We start from the raw sequence: 25,470 nt of genomic DNA on the forward strand, positions 1-25,470 counted from the left end.
CTGTTAATAAAGAGATATGAACCCAGACGGGTCAGGTTATGTAGCCCTGAACCGGAGTGATTACATTTTTTTTTAGCAAATATTGCGGTATAGACCTTACAGACTGAATGTAGCCTGCATTTTGAGCAACAGACTTTCTCCTAATATCATGAGCTCGGTCGTCCGATAAGAGGACATTTATGAACGCACCCACCAAGTTGGGAGTGAGTGATTGAATGTGACATGAAGAACAGCGAAAAATATTACGACGGGATGGTTTTGAAATGTGTGATATTATAATGTGGGACATCTTTTGTCATTGTGGGGATCTGGACAAATAGCCAAAATGTGAGGTGTTTACCTTTCTCCATTTCCATCTCGCATTATGTTGCTCTCTATCTCTCTCTCTCTCTCTCTCTCTCTCTCTCTCTCTCTCTCTCTCTCTCTCACTATATGCAATCACTTTGTGTAATGCTATTTGATCATCGCTCAATGCTTCCAGTGAATCATGTTGGTACTGTATCCATTGAGATCAGTGAGCTGAGCCTCTCAGATGCACTGCATGACTGCATGTGAAGTAATAGGAGATTTCTAAAAGGCAGACTGAGAAGTTGACCACGCTTTACTCTCGAGACATTCTTACAAGTTCATAATGTACATGCTTACAACAACTCATAATACAGTACCTGTTGGCTTTAAATGGAGCTGTCCCACTGGTAGTAATGATAAAGTCAAACATGGTCCTGGTATCAGCTATTTCTGAGAATGATTTCAAAATGTGACTATGCGTGGTTGGATAGGACTACTTGCTCTGGTGGAATTCTGCCCCTGCGTTTCACAAATTTGTGTGAGGATGTTCCATGGTGAACTAGGCTATGTATTTGGGTCTTATTGTACAGTATAGCTTCTATAGAGGACATCCAGGTCCTGGTACAGTACCTAGAACACACTGTGCAGGACAGGTTACAGAAAAGAATGTCTCATGTCTCAAGTGCGACAACTTCCTCTCCCATCAGCTCAATATATATCTCACACAACCTCAATTTAAAGTAGCTGCCATTTAGCTTTCTTCCTGTTTGAAATCTAAACATCTATTTTGAGAGCTGAGAGTTAGCATCTTGTCTTCTATTTCTTCCCTTATCGAAAAGAAAGTCTTGAGTTTCTATGACAACCAATCCCTCTTATGCCTGGAGAATGTGGGTAAATGGAATGTGTTTGTGATGGAAATCACATCTTAACATTTGAGTGAAGCTCAAGGCATCTAGTTACACATATCTGATTGATAAATACAAAAGGACAAAAACTCAAATGGGACACAAAGACAAGACAAGACCTGAAAGCCACACTAAGAGGAGCCCTGAGCTACAGGTCTCTGCTTAAACGCAGGAGAGCAAGAGCAGTGGAGGCAGAAGAAAAGCTTCTGTGGCAACTCCAGATTATACGCCCTCTCTTAGATCAATGGTTGTGCTGTTGTGCACCTGTGTGTGTGTGTGTAATGATGTTCTGGTCCAGACATAGTTGTAATCATGGTATCATGATTTGGATTAAGGACAGATAAAAAACAGAAAATGATGTGATATCACAAGGACAGTTGGGAACCAACAGCATAATCTAGGATTAAATACTATACATTTTATGAACAAGACTTTCTGATCATATCATCAATTTCTCTTGACCTATTGTTTTTTGTACATAATTTCATTTTATCACAGCTCTCTCTGCCCTCCCGTCCTTAGGATGGACCTTTCTAACTGCACTGAGGGGCTCTACACTGCCAAAGAGGGAGACGGGGAGGAAGGGAGCAAAACCCCCCCGAGTAAGATTCTCCTCACCGTGACCCTGTCCATGCTTGCAGTCATGACAACAGCCATCAACTCTCTGGTCATCACGGCCATCATTGTCACCAGGAAGCTGCACCACCCGGCCAACTACCTCATCTGCTCCCTGGCGGTCACTGACCTGCTGGTGGCCATCTTGGTCATGCCCTTCAGCATCGTCTACCTCCTGAGAGAGAGCTGGGTGATGGGTCAGTTGGTGTGTAACGTCTGGCTGAGCGTGGACATCACCTGCTGCACCTGCTCTATCCTCCACCTGGCCGCCATCGCTCTGGACCGCTACCAGGCTATCACTGACGCTGTGGAGTACTCCCGGAAGAGGACCGGTGTGAGAGCGGGGGTGACGGTCGGGGTGGTGTGGTTCCTGTCCATCCTCATATCCCTCCCCCCTCTGCTCTGGAGGCATCACAGTGGGAGCGCGGAGGGAGACCGGTGCCTGTTCATTCACCACCACATTGCCTTCACGCTCTACACCACCCTGGGAGCCTTCTACATCCCTCTCATCCTCATTCTCATCCTCTACTATAAGATCTACCGCGCTGCCAAGACCCTCTACCTGCGCAGGGGAGCAAGCGGGGCCAGCCGGGCCAGTGGGGTCAGCCGGGCCAGCCGGGCCAGTGGGGTCAGCCGGGCCAGCCGGGCCAGTGAGGTCAGTCGAGCCAGCCGACACTCCGGCTTGACCAATGGGAGTATGCTCCCCTCCTGCCCTCTGGATGGGGATGCTCAGAGCCCAGACACCCTGAACCCTCCAGAGAAGTCCCTCTCTGACCCCTCCTTGGAGGGAGACCGTGTGCATATCACGGTAAAGAGTCCCTGCAACGACTCACGCAAGGACAGGTCATTTAGAGGGCAGCGTATCTCAGGTTCTCGGGAGCGGAAAGCAGCGTCCACCCTGGGGTTGATACTTGGGGCGTTTGTGATCTGTTGGCTGCCCTTCTTCCTTAAGGAGGTGATTGTCAACACCTGTGACTCCTGTAGCACCTCAACTGAGATATCTGACTTTCTCACCTGGCTGGGATACCTGAACTCCCTCATCAATCCACTAATTTACACTATCTTTAATGAGGACTTCAAAAAGGCCTTTCAGAGACTGTTCAGGTGCAGACATTACCTCTGACAGGGGCAGAGAGACCAGATCACTCTCTCTCTCTCTCTCACACACACACACACACACACACACACACACACACACACACACACACACACACACACACACACACACACACACACACACACACACACACACACACACACAGCAGGGCTGACTGTCTGTTGTCATACTATCGACTGAAATAATTCCCTCACCACCATGTGACAATCTCTACCTGGAAGAAACAACCACATTGCATATTCCTCATATGTAATATTCCCAGCCTCACTCCAGCTGAGACTGTCTAATTGAGTAAATTAAGTTATGAGTTCTGTTAGGAACTGAAAACCATTGGATGCTATTTATTGACTGGAATGGATGGAATATTGATGTGGGCTGTTGACCATATCTAGGATGGAACTTTGGACATCAGCTTCACTCAAGGTCTGAAAATAGCCGACATAGATGTTGTCTATCCTTGCAACTTCTCTAATGTATGTGGACTGTGCTGTATACACATCAGAAATACAACATATCAAAATAGTTATGACTTTTATCCACAAAGGACTGTGATTTAGTGATTTAAGATAACATATTATGATACTCAGCTGTGTAAATAAACAAAACATTCCATATACATCCACAGTGCAACAGTGCAACTTTGAATGCTATGTTAATATAGTACTTGTTTTGATAAAGACATAGCTAAATTTGGTTATTGACAAAGGTTAATATGAAGACCAGATGTCTCGAATTAGATTTTTTTGATCTGCATATGTACTCAGTAAAACTGTATTTGGTTCAATTAGAATTTACTCAACAGGTATGTGTAGTTGCGAATAATTTCTCAACGTGTTAGGAAATCATGCCTCCACTGGTTTGGTCTTGCTCTAGCTGTACCACCCTATCCCTCCACCCACAGCACAACCAGCATTACAGAACAGGTTAATGAATATGACCCCAGGCCTGTTGGTGGAGAAACACTCATTATATGACTCCCACTCATACACTGAAAATAGCATTTATAGTGTTCCAAAGAGAGCATTTGGTATCCTGAACTTTACATCAAACCATTCCAAGCGAAAGTAGAGGGGGTTTAACTATTTTAAAACTGCCATATCTTGACCACAATGTGTTATACTTGTCTCTCTCCAATGCAGTAATAAACAACCACAAAATAAAATAATTGAATGTTTTAAATGGATGGCATAAAGTGCATTCTTTTCAAGAAATAATACTGACTCATTCATACAGTACCTGACTTCTGCCTGCTACAGCCTACATGTATGGGGGTTAAAGCAGCTAAATATAGGCTACCAACCGCATTGGAGGCAATTGAATTAAAATAGTTTATTTATTTATTATTCAAGGGATAGTTGTTGAATGATTGTATCCATAACTTTAACTCAACTGGTTGATTAAAGAACAGCATTCATCCCTGATGTCTGTATCTGTATCTATTCATGTACAATAAGAAAGCTGCAGTGGTTGGTCATTATTGGTTAAGTGTGTGTAGCTCAATGAAAGGCTGTCAGAATTTCAGTATAATGGCGCCTCCTTGAGGATAACAGCAGGATTGCAGGCATCCTCAAGGACTATCCTCGAATTACCATGGACCTAAAATAAACAGCAACTTTGTCTTTGCAGTTTTATTTTTTAATTAAAGACAACAAATAAATACAAATATAAATGGTCTATTATAGTTGGTCCTCTTTCCTGATTCCTCACTCTCTTTGTACAGTACTCATTCCTCTTTATTAGATTTGGAATGTATGCCCATCGCCCAACACAACAACGCAACACCAAATACCACTCCCTCATCATCCCGCTTGGAGCATCACAGTGAGGGAGGGACAGCTTTTACACAATGAGGTGATTGGTGAAGTCGAAAAAAAAAATGGGATCGAAAATCATGAGGACAGAGACATTCTCTATCTCAATACTGAAATAAATAGTGTCTGCTTGTGAACCAAAATGGAAAGGTAAGTCTACATCTGAGTAATGTTTGCTCTGGACTTCATGGGCTCCTTCTGTAAACGTACTGGCCATTATCGTTAATTCAGCTTCCATATCTCTCTTCCCCTTCTCTCTGTAGCTATCAAGTTTGTCTAGTTTTCCTTTCTATCATTCTCCACCTCCACCTGATATAACCTTCTCATTCTCCTACATTTCTCTCATCATCTCTTTCTACTTCTCCATCTCTCTCCCCACCTACTATCTCTTCGTCTGCATCTCAATCATTTATAACTTACTTCTGTCTTCATTCTTTCCTCCCACACACCTCTTCTCCATCTCCTCTCTCATCCCACACACACACACACACACACACACACACACACACACACACACACACACACACACACACACACACACACACACACACACACACACACACACACACACTCCTTTACTTTACTTGATTGTTTCTATTTAGACGTCTTTTCTTTTTTGTATGATCGATGCCTGTAAATGTCCAATTGAAAGACAGAACTCACAAACTATATCCAATCAGAACCGAGGATATATGGGAAGTCGAGTGTACCGTTATTAGGCCCTTTAATATGTGCCAGGCGAAGTAACCAATATGGCGGAGGAAGAAAGTGACTTGGAAACAGACAGGTTAGAAGTGGATCTGGAGACTTTATTTGACAGATACTGTAGCAGCAAATGTACACTTCAAAGCAAGGAATATTGCTCCGAGTTTTGTAAGGTAAGTTACATCAGTAGCTAGCAGTGCTCCGCTTTTAGTTAAAGGTGGAGTCATGTGCTTCCGTCTTGCTAATGTTAGCCAGTAGACGTTAGCCACTTTTTCTCGTCAGTCAGTACAATAACATGTACTTAGTTAGTTCACGCAGCGAGCTTGCTAAATAAATATCTGGCTAGCAACTATCAACTGTCTCCATAGTATAGTAATAGAGGCAAATCACATCATGGCCAGATAGACGTATTCCGTATTTACAAGCTAAATTGCTAGCTAGCTAGTAGTTAGCTAAGCTAGTTTGTCCATCAACTACATGCAGTTACTTAGCTAGCTAGCTAGCCAGCCATCCCATACATTAAGTGTATGTATTGTTTATTTGTCGAGTGTGTAATGCACATTATTTGCTTTGTATACAGCAGTATTGTGTCTAAGGCAATTTCCACCTTTGGGACATTAAAGTTGATGTAATGTTACAGTGTCTATCTCTCTCTCTCTCTCCCTGTACAGTTGGTTGAGGAGCACACAGGGCGATGGCAGGTGCCTCTCCCTCAGCTGAAGGTGCTGCGGACAGCGTTGTGCTGTTTCTCCAAAGCCACCGCTGCCTTTCCCGATGACTGTCAGCATGTCTACTATGCTGTCAGCAGTCTGGCCTTGTAAGTAGCCTTCCTGTCTGTAAGCAAAGGGTTGTTTAATTAGTTTCCCTGTCAGATAGCTCATACCTCTGCAAGTGTGGCAATATTAGGACGTTATTATGTCCTAATATTGATTTTGTGATTTGGAAGTAGCTAATTGTGTTGTCAGGGGCAAGTCTCACAGATATTCCTTTGTAATGTTTTTGCTTCTTGAAAACAGGAGCTTCTTTGAGCTGATGTTGTTCTTTGGTAAAGAGGAGTTCCAAGAGGATCCCCTGAGGGACATATTGGATTCTTTTCAGGTGAGGGAATGTATTGTTTTCAGCTAATTTGCTCTCATTTGTTCCTTCTGAACTATCGTAATCATGGTGTCTCTTGTCCCCTTCTGCAGGACTGCTACTCCAGTCTGCTGAGACACAGCAACGTGTACCTTCAGCAGGTGAAACAGGTTATGAAAGATGGTGGCCCGTGGGAGAGTCCTGTTCTGCAGGCCATCCTGAGGGAGGCAGCTCTGCCTCAGGCAGAAGGTATAACCACACACACACACACACACACACACACACACACATTACACCAGCTTGCGCAAATGCACATCCACGTGTTTTAACAAGCCCTTACACAGACTGAAGGTTTACCCTCTTGTTTGCATATTGTTAGCTTGACAAGTTCATATTTGTGTTATCATGTCTCTCTCTTCTCTTCCCCATGCAGTTGAGGAGTATGTGAGCTCTGAGGTTCCTGTGTTCTTTGAGCTGCGTGTGCGTTACCTGCAGGCCTGTGAGCGTGTGCAGGAGGCTCTGGCTCTGGCTAAGAGCTGTCTGGAGCACCCAGATACAGGCAAACATCTGTACTTCCATCAGGCCTACCTCACCTGCCTCTACAAGGCCTCACTACATGAACACCTGCACAAGGAGGTAAGGGAACAGAGAAGTGGGAAGAGAAAGATAGTGAGGAGTGAGAGATTGTATATGTAACAGTGTTGAGCTCTTGCGCAAATATTAATGTGTGTGTGCCTGTGCACGTCCCTCCCTTCCACTCAGATGGCTGAGATAGATGGGAGAGATGCTGTGGAGATAATCTGTAACACGGAGAGTGTGGAGAAGGATGAGCTGCTTCTGTCTCTGTGCAAAGCCTTTCTCACCCAGCAGCTACACAATGGAGACATGTACTACATCTGGTTAGTTATACCATCAGACATGCACTACATTTGTGGAGAGTCTCCTGAAAGCATTTGAATTTTAGGCAATGGATGTTCATTGGATAAAAGCATCAGCTCAATGGCATATTATTATATTATAACAGGATCTTGATACTTTTAAGCTTTCAGGAACTCACCCCTGGTCAATAACACTTTGAGGCATGTACTTCACACAACTTCTGGTCAACAACTCTATCTGTGGTTACAACCTAAGTAGTGTGTGTGCACATCCATTTCTCATCCCTCAGTTTTTTCCTTTCCTTCTCAGTAACTAGCATAGCTAGTTGCCCCCACAAGGCTTGCCAGTCTCTGATTTAACCTGCTTCTAAATATATCTGTTGTTTTATATCTTTGCTTTTCCTCTACAGGGACCTGGTGTTTATCTGGAGCAGGTTACATCTCAGGGCGTATCCTTCCAAACAGGGCTTCCTGGCAGAATGTCGTCAGCTGATGTCATCCGCCACCAACATCAGAGCCATCTTCCCCTTCATTAAAGTGGTCACAGCAGAGGTGGGTTTACAGCCAATGACCCAGTCTCTGCACTCTGAAATATGTTACTGTTGTCCTCCTTCAGTCTTTGTTTACCTGAGCTTATACATTTTTTTTTATCACATATCTGTATCACATTGTAGTGAGGTGGTGCTATGTACAACCCTGTAAAAATGTACATGCCTAAAACTACTGCAGACAATACCTGATAAGTGCAAACAAGGTTAAATTGCAATGCAATTTACCACTCCCATTTAAAATTCTGTACATTCTGTAATTCAGTGTACAGTAGTTCCAACAGCTGTGTGTGTTTGTCTTTTGCCAGATGGTTAGTGAAGGTGTGCAGTTGTGTGTGGAGCTGTGTGCCCATGCCCTCAAGTCTGACCCCAAGGCTGACCCGTTGACCCGCTCCCTGGTGTATAAGACCATTGCCTTCCTGCTGCCCCAGGACCTGGAGGTGTGTCGGGCCTGCGCCCTCCTGGTCTTCCTTCTGGAGCGCAGTGTGGAGGCCTACAGGACCGTGTGTCTGCTCTACACACATCCTGACGAGGAGCCACACCCACACCACAACCTCATCAGACCCAACGTGCGCTTCCACATCCTACAGGTCAGAGATGGGTCAAATTACAAAACACAAAAAAATAGAATTTAATTGAAGCACATTATGTTAAATGCATGTCATTGATTCCCTGCTCATTTTGACCCTAGGTGTTGAAGGAAGGGCTATGCTTCGATCCTGAGTTCTGGAACCTTCTGACCCTGAGGACACACTGCCTCGAGCTAATGAGTGACAAGGCCATGAAAGCTGCACTTAGCGAGATGAAGGACGAGGAGACAGAGGAAGAAGAGGAGTGGATACCAAATGACTACATGCATGAGGATTGCATGCCACACACAGACACCTTGAAGTCCCACACAAACTCAGCACTACAGACTACCAAAAAGACACTTGAGGAGAAGCCTAAGGTGGAGCCTGAGGGGAGAGAGGCTCTACCTGAGACTACAGAGGATGCTCCTGTCAGGAGGAGAAGGAAGAGGAGGAGAAGGAGAAGGAGACATGGGTCTGATGATGTTGACTCCGCAGATGACCCAGATATTAAATTCTCTGTCAAACCCGCTCACTCAGACATTAAATACACTCTCAGACGCAAGCACACTAACCCTGAGAGTATGGCTAAACTACCAGCCAACCGCCAAAGGGAATACCTCTCCCGGCATGTGAAGAATAAGATCATGAAGCGGCGGGGCAGGAAACCAAGATGGCTGCTCTTGGAAATGGCCAGACAGGCAGAGAACACTATCCCAGGGGGTAAGAGACATGCCCTCAGGACTATATCAATGCTGGAGCTCTCTTATCCTGAGAATGACATTTTCATGGAACAGGAGGAGGAAAGGATTCATCCACAACACAGTATAAAAGAAGAGAATGGACTTGAAAACCATGTTAACATGGAACCTTCAAGCAGCCTACATGGTGAGACCCATGTAGAGCCTCCAACAGAGACGGATATAAAGCCTTTAGATTGCCCCAGTGAAAAAAGTACTCTTGTTGAGGCAACACCGGAGGTCGAAGGCCCAGAAGTGGAGGAGTGTCCACTGCAACTGTTCCACAGCTACTCTAAACCTCCTAAAGGTTCTTATGCAAAGGAACCAGAGCCCTCTGAATCCACAAGGACTGAGTTAGAAGATGACAGCACAGAGATGGAGCAGATACCATCAGTGGATGACACGCACACTCAGGTTAGTCATGCAGGTCACTAGGGTTGCAAAGGGTTGGAAACCCAGAAAATTTCCATCGGAAGTTAAGCCTGGGAATTTTGCTTAAATTCATCAAAAAGGTTAGCTTATAACAGTGAACCTTTTTTGTGGGATACACATAAGGCAATTCTAGGTCTTGTGGCATTTTGGTTAAACTATCCCCAATTCAATGGAATTGCAACCCTCTGCATGCACAGTGTATTCTTCCATCACATGGACAGCTGATTTTCAAGATCTTGCACACTAATGAGATGCTATTGAGCTCACACTACTACACTGTCTGAGCCAAGGACATGCTTTCTGGTAAGTTTTGATGACAATACTGGGTGGGGTGAGTATATTTTATATGACACATGATTTTTTTGTTAACTAGTAAATAGTAGCCTACAGCGAAGTGTGTTTAAATCATTTCTAACTTGTTAATAATTTCTGCTAGTTAGTTTTTGCTACCATGTGGGTTTTAGCTTGCTTGAGCTGCTAACTGAGGAGTGTTAATTCACCTGTTTCCATACATGTTTCATTTTAAAACATTTATCTTACAAAGGAGTTGTTTAATCTAATTGCTTAACTATTTATCTGTACATGGAATTGTATTTGGATTTTCTTTTACTATTTTTTTTTGTAATCTTTACAGGAAAATGCTACGGGCACTATCTGATGTGTGGAGACATTTTACTGCAGCTAATGTAGAAGGAAAAGCTGGGTAAATTTGCAAATACTGTGCCAAATCATATGTGAAGAATGCAACAAAGATGCAGAATCATCTGGCCAAGTGCAAAAAGTTCCCTCAGCGCTCACAACAAGCAACCTCTGACAAAAAAGTCCCTTTACTTCTATTCGAGGTGAAACTGATGAATCAGACAACAGCTCATGATCCTCCTGGAATCAGAAGTTTTTTTGAGTCAATGGAGGAACATAGTCAGAAATGCTGATGCATTCTACTCATCTACTCACCACAGAAGGTATTTGCACTGGTGACTGACAATGCTGCGAACATGAAGGCTGCTTGGTCTAAAGTGGAGGAGTCTGTTGTCTACCCTCACATCACATCCATTGGCTGTGCTGCTCATGCATTGAATATACTCCTCAAGGACATCATGGCACTGAAAACAATGGATACGCTCTACAAGACAACCAAGGAAATGGTTAGGTATGTGAAGGGTCGTCAAGTTATAGCAACAATCTACCTCACCAAGCAAAGTGAGAAGAATAAGGGCACCACATTGAAGCTTCCCAGCAACACCTGTTGGGGTGGTGTTGTCATCATGTTTGACAGTCTCCTGGAGTGGAAGAAGTCTCCCAGAAATGGCCGTGTCACAGTCTGCCGATATGGACAGCCCCATCAAGAGGATCCTCCTGGATGGTGTATTTTGGGAGAGTGGTAAGCAGCCTGAAACTCCAGAAACCTATAGAAGTAGCCATTGCACGGATTGAGGGAGACAATGCCACCCTGTCTGATGTTCAGATGCTTGCAGATGTAAGAGAAGAAATCTGTACTGCCCTGCCCACTTCACTTGCTCCAAGCAGAGGAAACTGCAGTTCTGAAATATGTCAAAAAGCATGAAGACTTCTGCTTGAAGCCTATACATGCCGCAGCGTACATGTTGGACCCCAAGTATGCTGGCAAGAGCATCCTGTCTGGTGCAGAGATCAACAAGGCCTATGGTGTCATCACTACTGTGTCTCGCCACCTTGGCCTGGATGAGGGCAAGATTCTTGGCAGTCTAGCGAAGTATACTTCCAAGCAAGGGCTTCAGGATGGAGATGCAATATGGCAGTCGTGCCAACATATCTCATCAGCCACCTAGTGGAAGAGACTTTGTGGATCTGAGGCTCTTTCCCCTTTTGCCTCCATCATCCTCCAAATCCCACCAACATCAGCCGCCTCAGAGCACAACTGGTCCTTGTTTGGGAACACACACACCAAAGCACGCAACAGACTGACAAATACAAGGGTTGAGAAATTGGTGGCCATCCGGGCAAATATGAGGCTTTTTGAGCCTGACAAAGCCATCCTCAACAAGGTTGGAAAGTGACAGTGAAGATGAGGCCTCAGAGTCTGATGTTCAAGAGGTGGACATTGAGGAGGTCCAGGAAGAAGACATGGAAGCCTGAGAGGAAGACAACCAAAGCTTTAGTTTCTAGACTGTCATTTTACAGATGGATGTTGAAAGACTTTTTGGGAGATGCAATGGATTATTGGGGATCATTCAATATTCCCTTTCTTTTGTTGTTCAGTGAAATCATTGCATGTGAAGAGTCAACTCATTTAATTAAAGTTCAATTTGTAACTAAATTGTTTTTTTTATTTCTATTGGGAGGATTTAATCATTTGCAATTATGTCTACTTATGATTAGGTAAAAGGTTTATTACTTTCAGAATATTCTCTCTCATATTTACCATATGATGCGTTAAGTATATCCAATGCATAAAACTACATTACATTTAAATGGTATTAATATTAATTTGCATATACTCCCGTTAATTCCCACGGAAAGTTTCCACCTCTGAATATTTCCCAAAATGTGCAACCCTACTGGTCACTGTCTGAGACTGTAAATTATGTCATATTTGATGTCAACCCTGTCCTGTAGATATAGCTATTCTGATCAGGTGACATTGTAACATCTTGTCTCTCTTCTAACAGGGTGAAGGTGATAGAAGGGTTCCAGAGGTCCTCGGCAAGCGGTATGCCCTCCTGAGGTACCACTGTGGGTACTGCCAGAAGGACTTTAAAGGAGGGAATGTGGTGAGACACAGTCTCTCCCACCTGAAGGGGAGAAGGCGTAGGTGTATATTTTGTGGAAAACGCTTCCGGCAGTATGACCTTGCTAAGCAACATGTTCTAGAACATATAGAGGAACTGAGAACCGCAGCACCCAACAGTAAGGAACTGGGAAGCACAAAAACCAAGAAAAAGAAACAGAGAACTGCGACACCAAACAGTGAGATGGCCCCTGCCGTGAATGGATCTACAGAACCATTGGTGAAGGAGACCCAGTCCTCAGAGAACCTGACCCAGCCCTCTGCTCCAACCCCAACCGACCAGCCCCCTAAAGCCAAGTCCCGTAAAGCCAAGCCTGAGGTTAGTCAGGAGAGCAGGATCATCCAGAACCTCAGAACTCTGATCAAAAAGACCCAAAGCTTGCATAAAAGGCAAACAGTGGACAACCACACAAACCATGAGCCAGAGCTACTGAAGGATGAACAGGTGATAGTGAAAGACAAACTGGTGATAGTGCGAGAGGCACCTGTGAAGGAGGGAGAGGGACGAGAGAACGGGGTAGGCATGAAGTACCACCTGTGTCCTGCAGAGGGGTGTGATAAGGTCTTCTTGAGGATCGGCCAGACCCTGATCAGACATGCTGTCAACAACCACATTGGAGACCCAGCAGTCCTGGAGCAGACCTTCCAGTGGGGAAAGGGGAAATGTGTGCTCTGCACAAGGTAGGACACAGTATCTGCTTATTCTGCAACTTTTTTTTATGGACCACTTTATTATTGTTATTCGTAGTAGTAGTTGCATACAGTATCAGTTTGCTATAACACTATTAAGGACTTAATAATGTTTTTTTTAAGGGAAAAAATAAAATATATTAAGTTAAATTATGTAGTGAATACAAGTATATATTATTCCAGGGTTTGAGAAATCACCTGTCCAGATTTTTCATTTCATCAACCACAGATACCTGTTCAACCGTCAACACTACAGAGACCACATGAAGTTCCATGACAATCCTCTGAAGCAGATGTGTGTTCATCTGGACTGCAGCCATCGCTTCAAGACCCCCCAGGATCTGAAGGAGCACATGGACACCCACAAGCCGCTCCAGCCACAGTGTCAGTTCCCAGGCTGCGAGCAGATCTTCTCTGGCCTGCCCATGCTCTACGACCATGAGTGGAGGCACTACACCCAGCCCCAGCCTAAAGACGAGACGGAGCAGATTGCTCCTACGCAGCACAGCACTGACGCTCCCTGGAAACAAAGAGTGAAGAGCCAGGAGGTATCGCTGCATGGATGGAAGGGTTACAAAGAAACGGCTAGTCCTGAAACAAAGTGTCTTGATCCTCCTAAAAATAGCACTCCTGATCCTGGGGAGAGGGCTGTCAGTGAGGCTGTGACTGAGGGGAGTGAGGGGGGGCAGAAACCTGAATTAGACCCCAGTAGTAAAGTCAGTCCAGTTGGGACTCCAGATACTCATTTCAGTGACCCTATACCGAAACTCATCAATGGGCATGAGGAAGATAAGATAGACAAAGGCCCTGAGAAAGAGGTACCTGTCTTCACAGCCATTCCATCAGCCTCGCCACAGCTTGGAGCCCAGAACCCCCCTGACCTGCTGTGCCTCAACCCTGCAGAGCCCGTGGACATCAAAGAGGTGGAAGGGATAGTTACTCTGTCAGAGAGAACCCAATTTATGGCAGAGCCCAGCATTCCGCCCCCTAAGACTTTCAAACTCGAGGACCCCACCTACGCACCCGTCGCCAAAGCACCCTTTATCCGCCCGCCCCCCTCCACTTACCTGGACGAGCAGGCACTCTGCATGCCCAAGCGAAGGAAGGCTTTTGAGGCCACATCCTCTTCGTCTAACAGTAAGAACGGTGTGGTTGCTGGGGGGAAGCAGACACAGAGGCAGCGCTGCTCCAAGTGTTTCTCCTCCTTCAGTAGCCCAGAAGAACTGCAGAAGCACCTCTCCCTGAACACCTGCTCCTCCCTCTTCAGCTTTGACTCTGATGAAGACAGTGAGTAGAGTTTGACTAGATATGTTTTCTGTGGTTTGTAGCAGCTGTTAATAGCATTTGAGTATATGATTGCAGTGGCTCTCTTTGTGAAGCCAGTGTTTTGTCAAGTTCACTCACGGAAATATTAATTTAGTCTTTTCATCCACAGGTTAGTTGAGAGAAGAATGATCATGGTGGTCAGCCAGGATGGTTGAGGGTATCTTGTGGAGGTGACTGTCATCTCCTTAGCCCTGTAGCCAGAGGGCCCTGCTGGACCCTATAGACTGAGGGAAACGTTCTTGTGCGGAGCGCTGGAACTATTACACTGACAGCATCACCTCTGAGAGGTGGCCAGGACTAACGCTTACCCAGGGCAGAGTCTCATGGAAGACTATAATGTATACTGTATATAGATGTTTGGAGTGGCCAGAACAACACTTTTCATTCAGTAATTGCCAAAATGTAGTTTTTTTGTTTATTTTTTAAATCTGTTTGAAGTGCACTGTAGTTAATAATACAGTGTTTCAAGAGTGCTTGTAATGATGATTTCTTTGCTTTGGAACTATTTTAGTTGGCACAAATATTACATTTTCATTCTTTTTCTTTTTTTTTCTAACGATCTAGAGTGAGAAGAGGAGTTCCTGACTTACTGTATTTGAAATGGGTCATCTATGAATTTGATGACCAATTATTTTTTTTAAAGAATTATGAATTTGAGAATATGAATCACATTTTAAGTTGCATAAATATGTCTGATTTTTATGGGAATGCACTCACATGCCTTGTGGTTTTTATTAATGTACAAATGTTAATATATTTATTAACTTTGTACTTGATATAATTATGTTACTAAACTCTATTTTTCTTAAAGAAAAATCCGAATTTTGTTTCAATAAACAATTTGTGAACTAAATTGAGTATTTTGTCTGAATGTAGGCGAGTAGACATTTAATTAGCTATATGCACTGGTGGTTATCTGAGTAAGATTCTAAGGAATAATTGTTTAGAATGTCTCCTGCAAGTCAGTATCAAGACCTTGTTAAGACATTATTTATTTTCTTACAATAGTGTTGAGAGCAATTGTTTTGAAAAGTGTAACAATTATGTATACATCTATTGATGAGTTCCAAAAAAAAGAGGACAAGTATTGGACTATAAGATATTCTTTATTTCAGATATTCCTTGCATAATTTCCATCATAAAAGTATTGCTTTAGAGTTAGGTCATAGATAAATCCAGGCAAGAGCATGATAAAAGTCATGACAGTCTTATTCTCAACAGATTTGCATCACATTGTTTGTTTTGTTTCCTGACAAGTACAAATAGAGATGAGGTAAGTTTAGGGAAGTACATCATAGTCATCAGAGCAAATGATGAGTTCTCTACATCTTTTAGTTTTTTCTTGCACTGCACATGCGCTTATTGCGGCTGTGTGAAACCCCATAGGGCAGGGTTCTTCACTCCTTGTAAGCTACTGTACAGGACATGCAGATTTTGTTCCAGCCCAGCACTAGAACACCCAATTTTAATAACAAGGTCTTGAAAATGATTCAAAGTACGTACGCTGAAACTGGGCTCAAAACAGGCCTCCACACCCTGTAGGACCAGAAGAACACATTCCTATGGGGTTCCACAGCAGCAAGTCCACCAGTGCAAAAGGAGCTCCAGTTGCACTGATGTCTGCGCTGTACACAGGGCTTGGGGTTAGCTCGGGTATGGCTAGCCTCCATGTTATAGTATTCACATAACATGGAGACGAGTCATATCAGGGTTGGGGTTAGGAGCATGGCCACGGTCTCAGAGGTATGCTGTCTCATGCAGGGTAAGAAGGCACTGGCTAGAGAACAGGAAAGGGAAATATCCTACCTTTTAGCCCAAGCAAACAGTATTACATGCATCAAACGCATTCCAGTTACTTTCAACACATGCTTTTAAGTGAGTGAAAGACAAACATAATGAGCAACCCTAGTGGTTTTCAGTATTTTGTAATGTGGGGTTTGACTTGAGAAAGAGATGTGAAAATGGTGCATAGCCAGTCTCATAAACAGAAAACAAACACAATCAAACATACAGTATGATAGGAGAGGAAGACAAGAGTTGGTTGACCATCATGAGTGGTAGATAATGGTATGTTGCAATGATATCGCCTAAACAATAGTGCCCTGTTCAGTGATATAACTGGTCAGGTAGACCTAATAATAGAGTGATACAGTTTAACTGTTACAGTAGACATTGAATTGATATGACTGAACTGTTTTTCAGCAGTGCTTTTTGCTCACACAGGAAGCCCACTCTTCCCTTTGCATCATGGGGCAGCTGACCTGAGATAAAAACACAAATGCATTGTGGGTAGAGAAGGAAACACTACTCTGAGACTACAAGCTCACCTGTCTGGAACTCAATGTGCTACGTACAGTGTTCTCTGGAATAAACAAGATTAGACTTCTTTAGCCTCACAAAGTGGCTTAAACACAGGAGATCTGAAGACCAATGTACAGAAGTAAATAGTACCTGGGTGTACAGAGAGCAGCTAGATCTGATATGCATTAACAGAGATGAACAAACCATTTGGGATAAATACTAAATCGCTTAAGATAGACCATTATTTAACTTTTTTTTTTTCAATTGGAAAACGTACAAATGTGTCCCAAAAGTGTTGAATTAAAGCTTAAACATGCAAAGGAGAAGCAAGTGCAAGAAGGAGCAAGTGCTTCCAGATTCTGTACGATATCAATACATAGTTTTAGTCAATCTATAATAAATTAGCTGTGCTAAAATGCAGCAGAAGCACTTTCAAGGCTAAAAGTGAAAAAAGTTCCAGTTAGAATTGGAAGAAAGTGTAGATTCACATGCTGTGGGTGTCCAGGGGATTGCAGAGTGTTGGTAAACTCACACACAGACATGTACACTGAGAAGAGAGCTGTTTACAGTTTGAGATATGTATTTCTCTGTGCTGTTGAGAGAACAGCGTGTGTATATGGCTTGTTATTGGGACAGTTAGCCTAGGTGCCAGTCTGTTTCTGCTTTAGCCAACAAGTTGTTGGCTAGCCAGGGTAATGATGTGACCTTGCTGAATGCCCAAACAGTTAGCCACCTAGGCTACAGGGAGAGTTGGTGCTCAGACTACAGCAGAGGTTGTAGATCTCAAACTGCTGTGATTTAACCCACAGTGGGAAAAGGATGTACGTTTGGTTAGACCGGGGGAAAAGGGTTCAAGTAGGAACTGTAGTAGGTTGGGTCTCTCAGTGCTGAGTGCTGTTGGTGCCCCAGTCGTAGGGCAGGTAGCTGACTTTGATCTTCCCAGCAGAGAGGACAGTCTGCAGGCTGGACTTCTTGGGTGACTCATTCATGTGGTCAAGGATCCAGTTCAACAGCTGGAAGAGAAGAAGAAGGAGCAATGCTTATAGTATGCTACATGACATTAGTGATAACCCTGTAACCAGTATGCATGTATGTAAAAATGCATACTTTAAGATTCATATAAGACATATTTTAAATGGTTTAACTCATTTTGCCTAGATGCTTTTCTGTGTGGTAATGCTCCCTTGAGATAGTGAATGTGGCATGACACTTAGTGTGTGGTGATAGAAAGGGTCCAACAACCCTAACTACTGTACACCAGAGCAGTTCTCTACAGTGGCAGTAAAAGCTTGTTAGGTCAGTGGACATACCTTCTCGTCTGTGCCCCCAAAGTCAGCCTTGTACCACTTGAAGATCTGGCTGAGTTGGACCTCCCCCTTCTCAGAATCCACCACACAGGCGTCATCGTTCTCCAGGAAGGCCTCTGCCGCGGTGCGCAGCTGACCGTCAATGTCCTGACAGGATTGGTCAGAGGAGACAACAAAACATTTCACTTCAACCCATTCCCCTACTCTAAATGACAGACCAGGGTTTTATTCAATGAGGTCTTAGAACACTGCACTGCAGATTGATTAATCTAATGAATGTCTGTTGTCTCTTACCTGTGGGGTGTATGTTTTGATTGGTGGACAGCCCTTTGCTCCACAATTCAGAGCGAAGTGGATGAGGGGCTCTGCATCTGGGAGAGCCACCTAGTGGACCAGACGAGAATAATAACAATCACCTAAAAATCCTCAATGTATTGTCACATCTAAAACTAGGTTATGGTTGAGATTATATTTGAACATTTACTGAATGGGCACATGAATTGGAGCAAGTGGAGATTTAACAGTCAAATAGAATTTATGTTCAGGGAGAGTACCTGTAGTCGAGGGTCAGACTTAGAGAAGGGTCTGAGAATTTGTGCGACACCCTTTCTGTTGCCCCTCAGCACTCCGTTCTCAATGTCCTGCAGAGTGAAAACCTCTCCACCGATCAGGTAGCTCACGTAGTTAAAGAACTGGAGACACACAGAAGTATAAATAAACCTAATTTCTGCATGATGTATCAACTCTATTTTTATTAAATATGCCTAGACCAGTAACATTATGGGCGGTGCTGGAATGAGGGCATGAGAACTGATTCAGTTACAGTATCATGTGCCATCTACTGACCCACTTGGCCATCTCATCTACCACGTCCTCTTACCCGGTATCTCTGCCACATGTTGGTGGGGGCTCCTAATTTGAGGGTACCGTGGATGACCAGGGCGTTGTATATGTTAATGAAGAAGGCCAGTTTCTCCTCTCTGGTGAGAGACATCAGCTCCACCCTTTGTAGCTGAACTGCAAGCTCACAGTAGCGGTCAAACACAGGGCTCTGTGACATGGCCTTATAGTCCACATACTGCACGAACAAACAAACAAACACACACACACAATGTTCCAATGGTCAGCAACTCTGTGTGGGTTCATTCTACTGTCAATTGAAAATAAAAAGCTTTGATTTTGCACACTTCCTGAATTGATGGATATTGAAAAATAATTCCCCCTAACCCACACATACACAGACATGCTTGCAGTCCAAACAAGTTGAGTGAGGCTGTTACCTTGCCATCTGCAGACAGGTACTCAGAGAACAGTTTCAGGATCATATCCCTCAAGATTGCAGACAACTCAGCAGCTAAGAAAGAGAGAAGGAGGAAAGAGAGAGGGGGAGACTTCACATCATCTATCTACAATCCGTTTATGTGAGACAAAACACAATTCTAATATGAACTAATGAGACAATCAGATCCAGAGGGTAGCTTCAAATGCAAGACATGCAGACATAGCCACACCCATGCAATGGCAGGAAGATGCAGGATGAACACACACACACACACACACACACACACACACACACACACACACACACGGTGCCTGCAGCAATCCTGAATGAGCTTGTCAGTTCATTAATACTGCAGAAGTAGGTGTGAACTGCCTGTACTGATATTAGCCTCTGTCTAACCAGCAGCAAGATGTGAAGTCCAATGCCCGAAAGCCCCCCCCCCCCCCCCCCACCACCACCACCACCACCACAGCAGCAGTCCTCAGGACACATTCTCAATTAGTGACAGTTCATTAGCACAGCGCTTGTACCCAGGCCTCCTCTAAAAGAGCAACAGTGGCAAGCAAAGCTCTAGGAAAAAGCATTCAAGAGGAACCAGACTGTAGAGGGCCAGTCCTGTCATCTCTCCTCTCTCGTCCTCACTGACACCTACCCTGGAGGGGGCTGCAGGCGGCTGTCTCTCCTGCGTTGAGGGCGGAGTGAGGGTCATGCTCCAGCAGCCTGTACAGTGTGTCATTCTCTCCAAACTCCCCCTTACCAGACACACTGACCATGTACTTGCTGTCCATTAAGACCTGCCCAGTCTCACATGCCTGAGTCCTGGCTACCAGGCGGGAGTGGGGAGGGGAGGAAGTTAGAGTCATAGAATCTGATTTGAGGAGGGAGGTTTGTTCTGTTACTTCTATTTTTATGGCTATAGAGTTGGAATGGAACCGACTGATGTTCTCAAACTGTCCCATGGTAGAGAGAAGCTATTCACTGAAACACTGACATTGATCAACTGACCAATACAAAATGGATAAGGTTCTGACATGGGTAAATCAAAACACATAGAGATGCATGTAAACTCCAAAATAACAACATTGTCCATCCTAATACATCAAACCTAATACATCTAATGAGTGAATCTTACAGTGTAAGACTGTATTTGAAGTGAAGCCGAAGGCAATTTGAATGTCTTTTTTACTCAATTTAAAGAGTAGTACCCTATAACACCCTATTCTAGGGTCAAGAGAAGAACTTACCCATGTTCCTCTCTTTCTGCAGCCAGCCCACCAGCTCAGCTCCTGTGAAGCTGTTTTTGCACATGCTCAGTCCCTTCCTGTGACAGCCAATCACACCGCTCCGCTTGAGCTCCACTACCACATCTGCTAATGCATCCCTCTCACACTCAAACTCTGCAGGGGGAGACACACACACATACACACACACACAAACCTCTAACATGTGGGATAGACACAAAGCAAACCTGATGTAGGCCTAGGGCTACCTGCTGAATTTGACCTAGCAGGCCAAAATTTGTACAGTAACAAAACCTCAACAACTAGGGATGAAAGTGAGTGTGACAGAGTCATTCCTTTCCTGGAGAGACACCACACTTGTACTACAGTAATGCACCCTAAGCAAATGGTTGAGGCAACAGACCATGCTTCGTTAATATTTCTGTCAAGTGCAACTCTGAAATACAATATTTCTCCTTCCTCTCTATGTGAATCCATTTTGACAGACTTGAGTATCATATGGACATGAATCGTAGCAGGGGAGGCTATAACTCAGACACACATAATGAACTAGGGCAGCATTGCCAGGTGCTAGGCTCATCTCAGGGTATCAGGTGTCACAGATCCACTGTCTTCTACCCTCTCTGAGCAGTAGTGACAGTAGATGGGCACAGCTGCTGATGCTGAAACATAACCTGCCTGTTTCACATGCATCCAATAACATTCCACACATACACAGACCCACTCCTTCCCTAGTTATTCTATTGCACTGATATAATATTTCATCTGATATTCAAAACAGTAGCACGTGCAAATAACCCTATCAAATCAGACGTCAAGGTCTGTTCCATGTACAACAGAGGTTGTCTAGTTTAGTCTCGCTACGAAGCCAAACAATAACTAGGGAAGAAGATGGAGTGCAGAACATAGAACAGCATTTGTCAGAATGGCAGTGGCCACTAACTAATTACACTTGATTTGATGTGTGTCAGTGGCCATTTTATTGTACCCATTCCATTAAAATCCTGTTCCATCTTAAAAGAGCAGTGCCTAATTTCAAATCAACCCATACAGTGGGAACTTGTATAGATCTTTAAGGACTAGACAGGCAATAGCAACATGGAACCTACATTCCACCTAATTTATAAAAGGGTATATACCACCAGGTTAACAAGAAATCCTCCAGCATACACAATTTTACTTCTACTTATTTATTGTGTCTGTCAACATTTCGGTCTAAGACCTTTATTAATACATTTATAGTCAAATAGGGTGAGACAGTGTTATTAACATATTGCTTATTCCTATCAAATCCTTTCAGATCTAGCCTACATGAAGTGTCTGTAGGTAGGGGCTCAGGCTAAGTGACCATTTAGAAATCGACTGTCAGTGCTGGTGGTTTACCGACCTTCATCGGCCTCTCCTGCCTTATCAGAGGCATCTGATTGGTTCTTCTCTGGAATGGGTGGGGCATCCAATGGAACAGGTTCCTCCTTCACCAACCGGACCAGCCTTTCCAACTCTGCTGGAGCCTGTGGAGATAACGCAACCATGTTTTGCGTAATGAAGAGGAAGAGAATGTTGCCAACAATCAAAGAAACAATGTGTTTTAGAGGGTACAGCCATTATCTTTTTCATTTTCAAATCCAGATTTCCCCTGTCTTGGTATTTTTACACAATGCTGACATGGCCTAAATCTATGACAAGCAACACGCTGAATATGAGAGACAGTGATTGATAATGTGAGAGAGTGGTCTGGGATTCTTACCAGTTTCTGCAGGTCATCGTTTCCCCCTACATGGAAGCTGTTGAAGAAGATCTGAGGGACAGTGCTGCGTCCCGTCAGCTCCTTCACCCTGCCCCTCAGCTCTGGGTGTTTACCCACATCCACATCACACACAGGCACACCCAGCTGTCCTAGACTGGCCTTAGCCTGCATACAGTGGGGACAGCCAATGATAGAGTACACTGTCACACGTCCTAGTGCACTGTCCTTAGTCTCCTCCATCTAGAACACTGGAAAAAGGCAAAACAAAACACACAAGCAGATGAGGGTTTAGCTTACAGCTACAGCAATGTGGCTCAGATAAACCGTATTCAGCAACACTTCCTGGATATGTGTCATTGTATGTTCCAAGTTCCTTGTGGTGAAATGACAATGTGTGGCAATCATGGGTTGATGGTGAATCATGTTGCACCATGAAGTTCCTCCTCAACATAACTTACCTATAAGCAGAATTACTGAAATTGAATGTGTGAGTATTTCTTTAATCAATATTGGCTAATATACTGATACTAAAACGCCAGCAACAGTGACATTGCAGTCCATGTATGATGCCAACCACTCATCTTGATAATTTTGCATGTGGGTTTGTCCTTATCTAGTATGTTTATCATTGCAGAACAATTTATATCATCAGCTAACTATGCAAACAGTCAGTCAGAGAACACCTGTATTGTTATTAGCTAGCTTGCCTAGCCTCTCTTACCTCTAGTTGGGACACAGACAACAACAACGGACCCCAACGTCAGCGGTATTGTCAGATCTATGAGAGATGCACGGAATGATAAACAGCTAATGTCCTGTCGTTATAAGACAATGCCTTGACATGCATTATTATATATCTATCATTAGCCACGACACCCGACAGATATTTAGGCAGCTAGCTATCCATGGTAGCTAGCTGACTCTTAAGTCCTGTCATGTCCCCCTCAGTCCTGTACCGCCGCTCCTCTCTCTGCAAATTGCTTCTACGGTTCCACTGTGCAATGCGGAACGTTGCATGGGTAATGTCTGTTTTCCTTCGGTCTATTTGCCGTTGCACACGCCGATGCGGATTGAGGAAGTAGAGCCACTGCTCTTACTGCAGTGTTTACTGAATTGAAAAAGTTTAAAAGATGACAGGATTGTCCGATTTGGAGCGTAATGGCTGCAAAAAGATGTTGAGTCTTATGCCAAAGTGCGACATACTCTTACTTTGTGACACAGTCACTAACAAGTTGATTGCCGTGGAGAGCATTACAGGTAGGTGATGTGGACATGATGCCAACTTAAATCAAAGCCTTACAAGCCTCTTTAAATCTAGCTACCATCTCTACTTATTTCTATGGCCCAGAGGCTCTGGTTATAGCCTTGAACAGGGTGTTCTCGGGACTGACAGTGGTTTTAGTTGTAGTACGTTGCTGTGTCTCCACTGCAAGTTGTCGAGCCAGCTTCAATGCATTCAGAAATGTGATATTGAACTAGAGTCATTGCTGTATTGCAGAGGCTGTCGAGGCAATTCTCTCATACACCAAGGATGCAGCGGAGCTCCTTAAACGAAAGAAGGTTCTCCGTGACATCATATTCAAATACCTGGCAAAGGAGGGGGTCGTGATGCCCCCAAACAGCGATAAACATCAGCTGGTGCAGAGGACTCTGGAGTTCTGGTCTTCAGGGAAGGTACAGACAGCCAGTCAGTTGTTAACAATGGACACGTCAGCGTCCAGTCATATCTGTTGGTAGTGTCACCTCACTTTATTGTTTCGCTGTTCAACAGAGCATACACTGGTGATGTGCCCGGAATGTGATCTTCTGGTTTTGTAATCAAAGGTCTTTTTGTTTGTAGGTCTCGTTCAAACAAAGTCCAGCGAATAAGACCAGTCTGAGTGTGAGACCAACTGAGTGTGTCATGAGAGAGGGTGCCCCTTTGTCTACTCAGGTGGTGGGGGACCCTGGGTTTGACCCTTTGGTCTTTGCCAGGCAGTTTTGCCAGTGGTTCTTCCTGCTCCTGAACAGCCAGAACCCCTCTCTGGGCCAGCCCCCACAGGACTGGGGACCCCAGCACTTCTGGGAAGATGTGCATCTGCACCTCTTCTCCAGGTATTAATCAAATTTGGACACTTTTGAGAAAAAGTATTGGTCTTGAGTCTTGCTCTTTTTGTTTTTTGGTGGGTATCTAAATCTAATCTAATCTCTCTGTCAGTGCTAAGGGACAGCAGGTAGAGGAGTTCCAGGGTGCTGAGCTGGCCAGCCTACGTCTGCTGACCCTGGCGAAGGATGAGAGGCTTCTATTAAGCCCCAACCTGGAGCCCCACGGCCTCAGGGTCCTGTCCTCCCCTCATGGCCTTGTCTTGGTGGCAGTAGCTGGGACCATCCACAGAGAGGGAGCCTGTCTGGGCATCTACGAGCAGGTGTTTGGCCTCATACGCTCTCCTCTGGAAAACAATATCTGGAAGATCAAGTTTATCAAACTGAAGATCAGAGGACAGGATGCACTGACAGGGGGAGAGGAGCTAATATCGCCTGCTTTGACGTGTGATTCCAATGAGCTGCAGCTCCTCTGTAGATAATGAGGGGACTGTGGTCACAGACATGACTGTATGCGGACTCTGGAGATGTGTCGATGAAAGTGCACTTAGTACATTATGGAATTAATATCGTTGTTCTCAGTATGGAGAAAACACATGAGACAAAAAACACAGTTCTTGTAAATTTCATTTCATTCTTAAAACACTGTTGTGGGTTATCATGCTGCTTCAAATGAAAGGAAGAAACATATTTTTGCTTCAATTTATTAGTTAATGGTCCTTTTGTGTTGACCTGCTATGTATCCCATTGTTTATGTGTGTTCGGGGCTGTCAAATAGTTATGATCCAGCTGTTCTCATGTTTCGGTGACCTGTGCCTTATGTAAAATAGTCTCTTAAATTAAATTAAGTTATATTAAATAAAACTACATTATATATATTTTTATATGCCAATGTAATTTTTGCTGCCCCATGAATTGTAAGCCATTGCTTGTATTGGTCTCTATTAGGTATATGACTCTTAGCTCCAGTTCAGTCCAATAAATATATATGATATATAGATGTCATATCTGTAACAGAAGCATGACCCAAGCTCCCCTTTTATTT

The 25,470-nt window shown here is 44.0% G+C and overlaps 4 protein-coding genes across 5 annotated transcripts; 3 read left to right on the forward strand and 1 right to left on the reverse strand.

The window, feature by feature from the left end:
* Positions 1 to 1,716: 1,716 nt before the first annotated feature.
* Positions 1,717 to 2,931, forward strand: htr1fa (5-hydroxytryptamine (serotonin) receptor 1Fa; the record flags this gene model as incomplete). Its single annotated transcript, XM_083682328.1, has 1 exon — positions 1,717 to 2,931. The coding sequence occupies one exon, from the start codon at positions 1,717 to 1,719 to the stop codon at positions 2,929 to 2,931; it is 1,215 nt and encodes a 404-aa protein (XP_083538454.1).
* A 2,548-nt stretch (positions 2,932 to 5,479) lies between these two features.
* LOC310813354 (zinc finger protein 654-like) lies at positions 5,480 to 15,318 on the forward strand. The gene is made up of 12 exons (XM_083682304.1): positions 5,480 to 5,614; positions 6,113 to 6,258; positions 6,458 to 6,539; positions 6,629 to 6,764; positions 6,949 to 7,151; positions 7,278 to 7,414; positions 7,804 to 7,945; positions 8,250 to 8,531; positions 8,633 to 9,664; positions 12,331 to 13,130; positions 13,369 to 14,426; positions 14,575 to 15,318. The coding sequence occupies exons 1-12, from the start codon at positions 5,489 to 5,491 to the stop codon at positions 14,577 to 14,579; spliced, it is 4,149 nt and encodes a 1,382-aa protein (XP_083538430.1). The 5' UTR covers positions 5,480 to 5,488; the 3' UTR covers positions 14,580 to 15,318.
* Positions 15,319 to 15,558: 240 nt separating this feature from the next.
* LOC310813283 (uncharacterized protein) lies at positions 15,559 to 23,306 on the reverse strand. Its single transcript, XM_083682158.1, has 11 exons — positions 23,065 to 23,306; positions 22,344 to 22,591; positions 21,984 to 22,107; positions 20,600 to 20,752; positions 20,008 to 20,178; positions 19,354 to 19,427; positions 18,954 to 19,151; positions 18,628 to 18,765; positions 18,368 to 18,457; positions 18,077 to 18,220; positions 15,559 to 17,779 (listed from the first exon to the last, which is right to left on the reverse strand). Exons 2-11 carry the CDS (start codon positions 22,581 to 22,583, stop codon positions 17,648 to 17,650), a joined length of 1,464 nt encoding a protein of 487 aa, XP_083538284.1. The 5' UTR covers positions 22,584 to 22,591; positions 23,065 to 23,306; the 3' UTR covers positions 15,559 to 17,647.
* A 98-nt stretch (positions 23,307 to 23,404) lies between these two features.
* Positions 23,405 to 25,396, forward strand: cUnh3orf38 (chromosome Un C3orf38 homolog). 2 transcript variants are annotated; one of them, XM_083682161.1, is made up of 4 exons: positions 23,405 to 23,600; positions 23,842 to 24,017; positions 24,277 to 24,437; positions 24,541 to 25,396. In XM_083682161.1, the coding sequence occupies exons 1-4, from the start codon at positions 23,474 to 23,476 to the stop codon at positions 24,905 to 24,907; spliced, it is 831 nt and encodes a 276-aa protein (XP_083538287.1). In that variant the 5' UTR covers positions 23,405 to 23,473; the 3' UTR covers positions 24,908 to 25,396. The 2 variants fall into 2 exon arrangements, with proteins under 2 accessions (XP_083538287.1, XP_083538286.1); XM_083682160.1 differs by having other exon boundaries at positions 23,408 to 23,600; positions 24,184 to 24,437.
* The last annotated feature ends 74 nt before the right edge of the window (positions 25,397 to 25,470 follow it).

Source organism: Argentina silus (assembly GCF_951799395.1).
Source record: "Argentina silus genome assembly, chromosome: 12".
In the NCBI taxonomy this organism is placed as follows: domain Eukaryota; kingdom Metazoa; phylum Chordata; class Actinopteri; order Argentiniformes; family Argentinidae; genus Argentina; species Argentina silus.

What these genes read in the sequence shown, in the direction of transcription:
- LOC310813354 (XM_083682304.1), top strand. Translation starts at nt 5,489, where the DNA reads ATGGCGGAGGAAGAAAGTGACTTGGAAACAGACAGGTTAGAAGTGGAT. An exon ending in ACATATTGGATTCTTTTCAG is followed by an intron (nt 6,540 to 6,628) that starts GTGAGGGAATGT and finishes CCCCTTCTGCAG; the next exon opens with GACTGCTACTCCAGTCTGCT. An exon ending in TTAAAGTGGTCACAGCAGAG is followed by an intron (nt 7,946 to 8,249) that starts GTGGGTTTACAG and finishes GTCTTTTGCCAG; the next exon opens with ATGGTTAGTGAAGGTGTGCA.
- LOC310813283 (XM_083682158.1), bottom strand. Translation starts at nt 22,583, where the DNA reads ATGGAGGAGACTAAGGACAGTGCACTAGGACGTGTGACAGTGTACTCT. An exon ending in TCAAAACATACACCCCACAG is followed by an intron (nt 18,221 to 18,367) that starts GTAAGAGACAAC and finishes CAATCCTGTCAG; the next exon opens with GACATTGACGGTCAGCTGCG. An exon ending in TTGGGGGCACAGACGAGAAG is followed by an intron (nt 17,780 to 18,076) that starts GTATGTCCACTG and finishes CTTCTCTTCCAG; the next exon opens with CTGTTGAACTGGATCCTTGA.
- cUnh3orf38 (XM_083682160.1), top strand. Translation starts at nt 23,474, where the DNA reads ATGACAGGATTGTCCGATTTGGAGCGTAATGGCTGCAAAAAGATGTTG. An exon ending in TGCCGTGGAGAGCATTACAG is followed by an intron (nt 23,601 to 23,841) that starts GTAGGTGATGTG and finishes GCTGTATTGCAG; the next exon opens with AGGCTGTCGAGGCAATTCTC. An exon ending in CATCTGCACCTCTTCTCCAG is followed by an intron (nt 24,438 to 24,540) that starts GTATTAATCAAA and finishes TCTCTCTGTCAG; the next exon opens with TGCTAAGGGACAGCAGGTAG.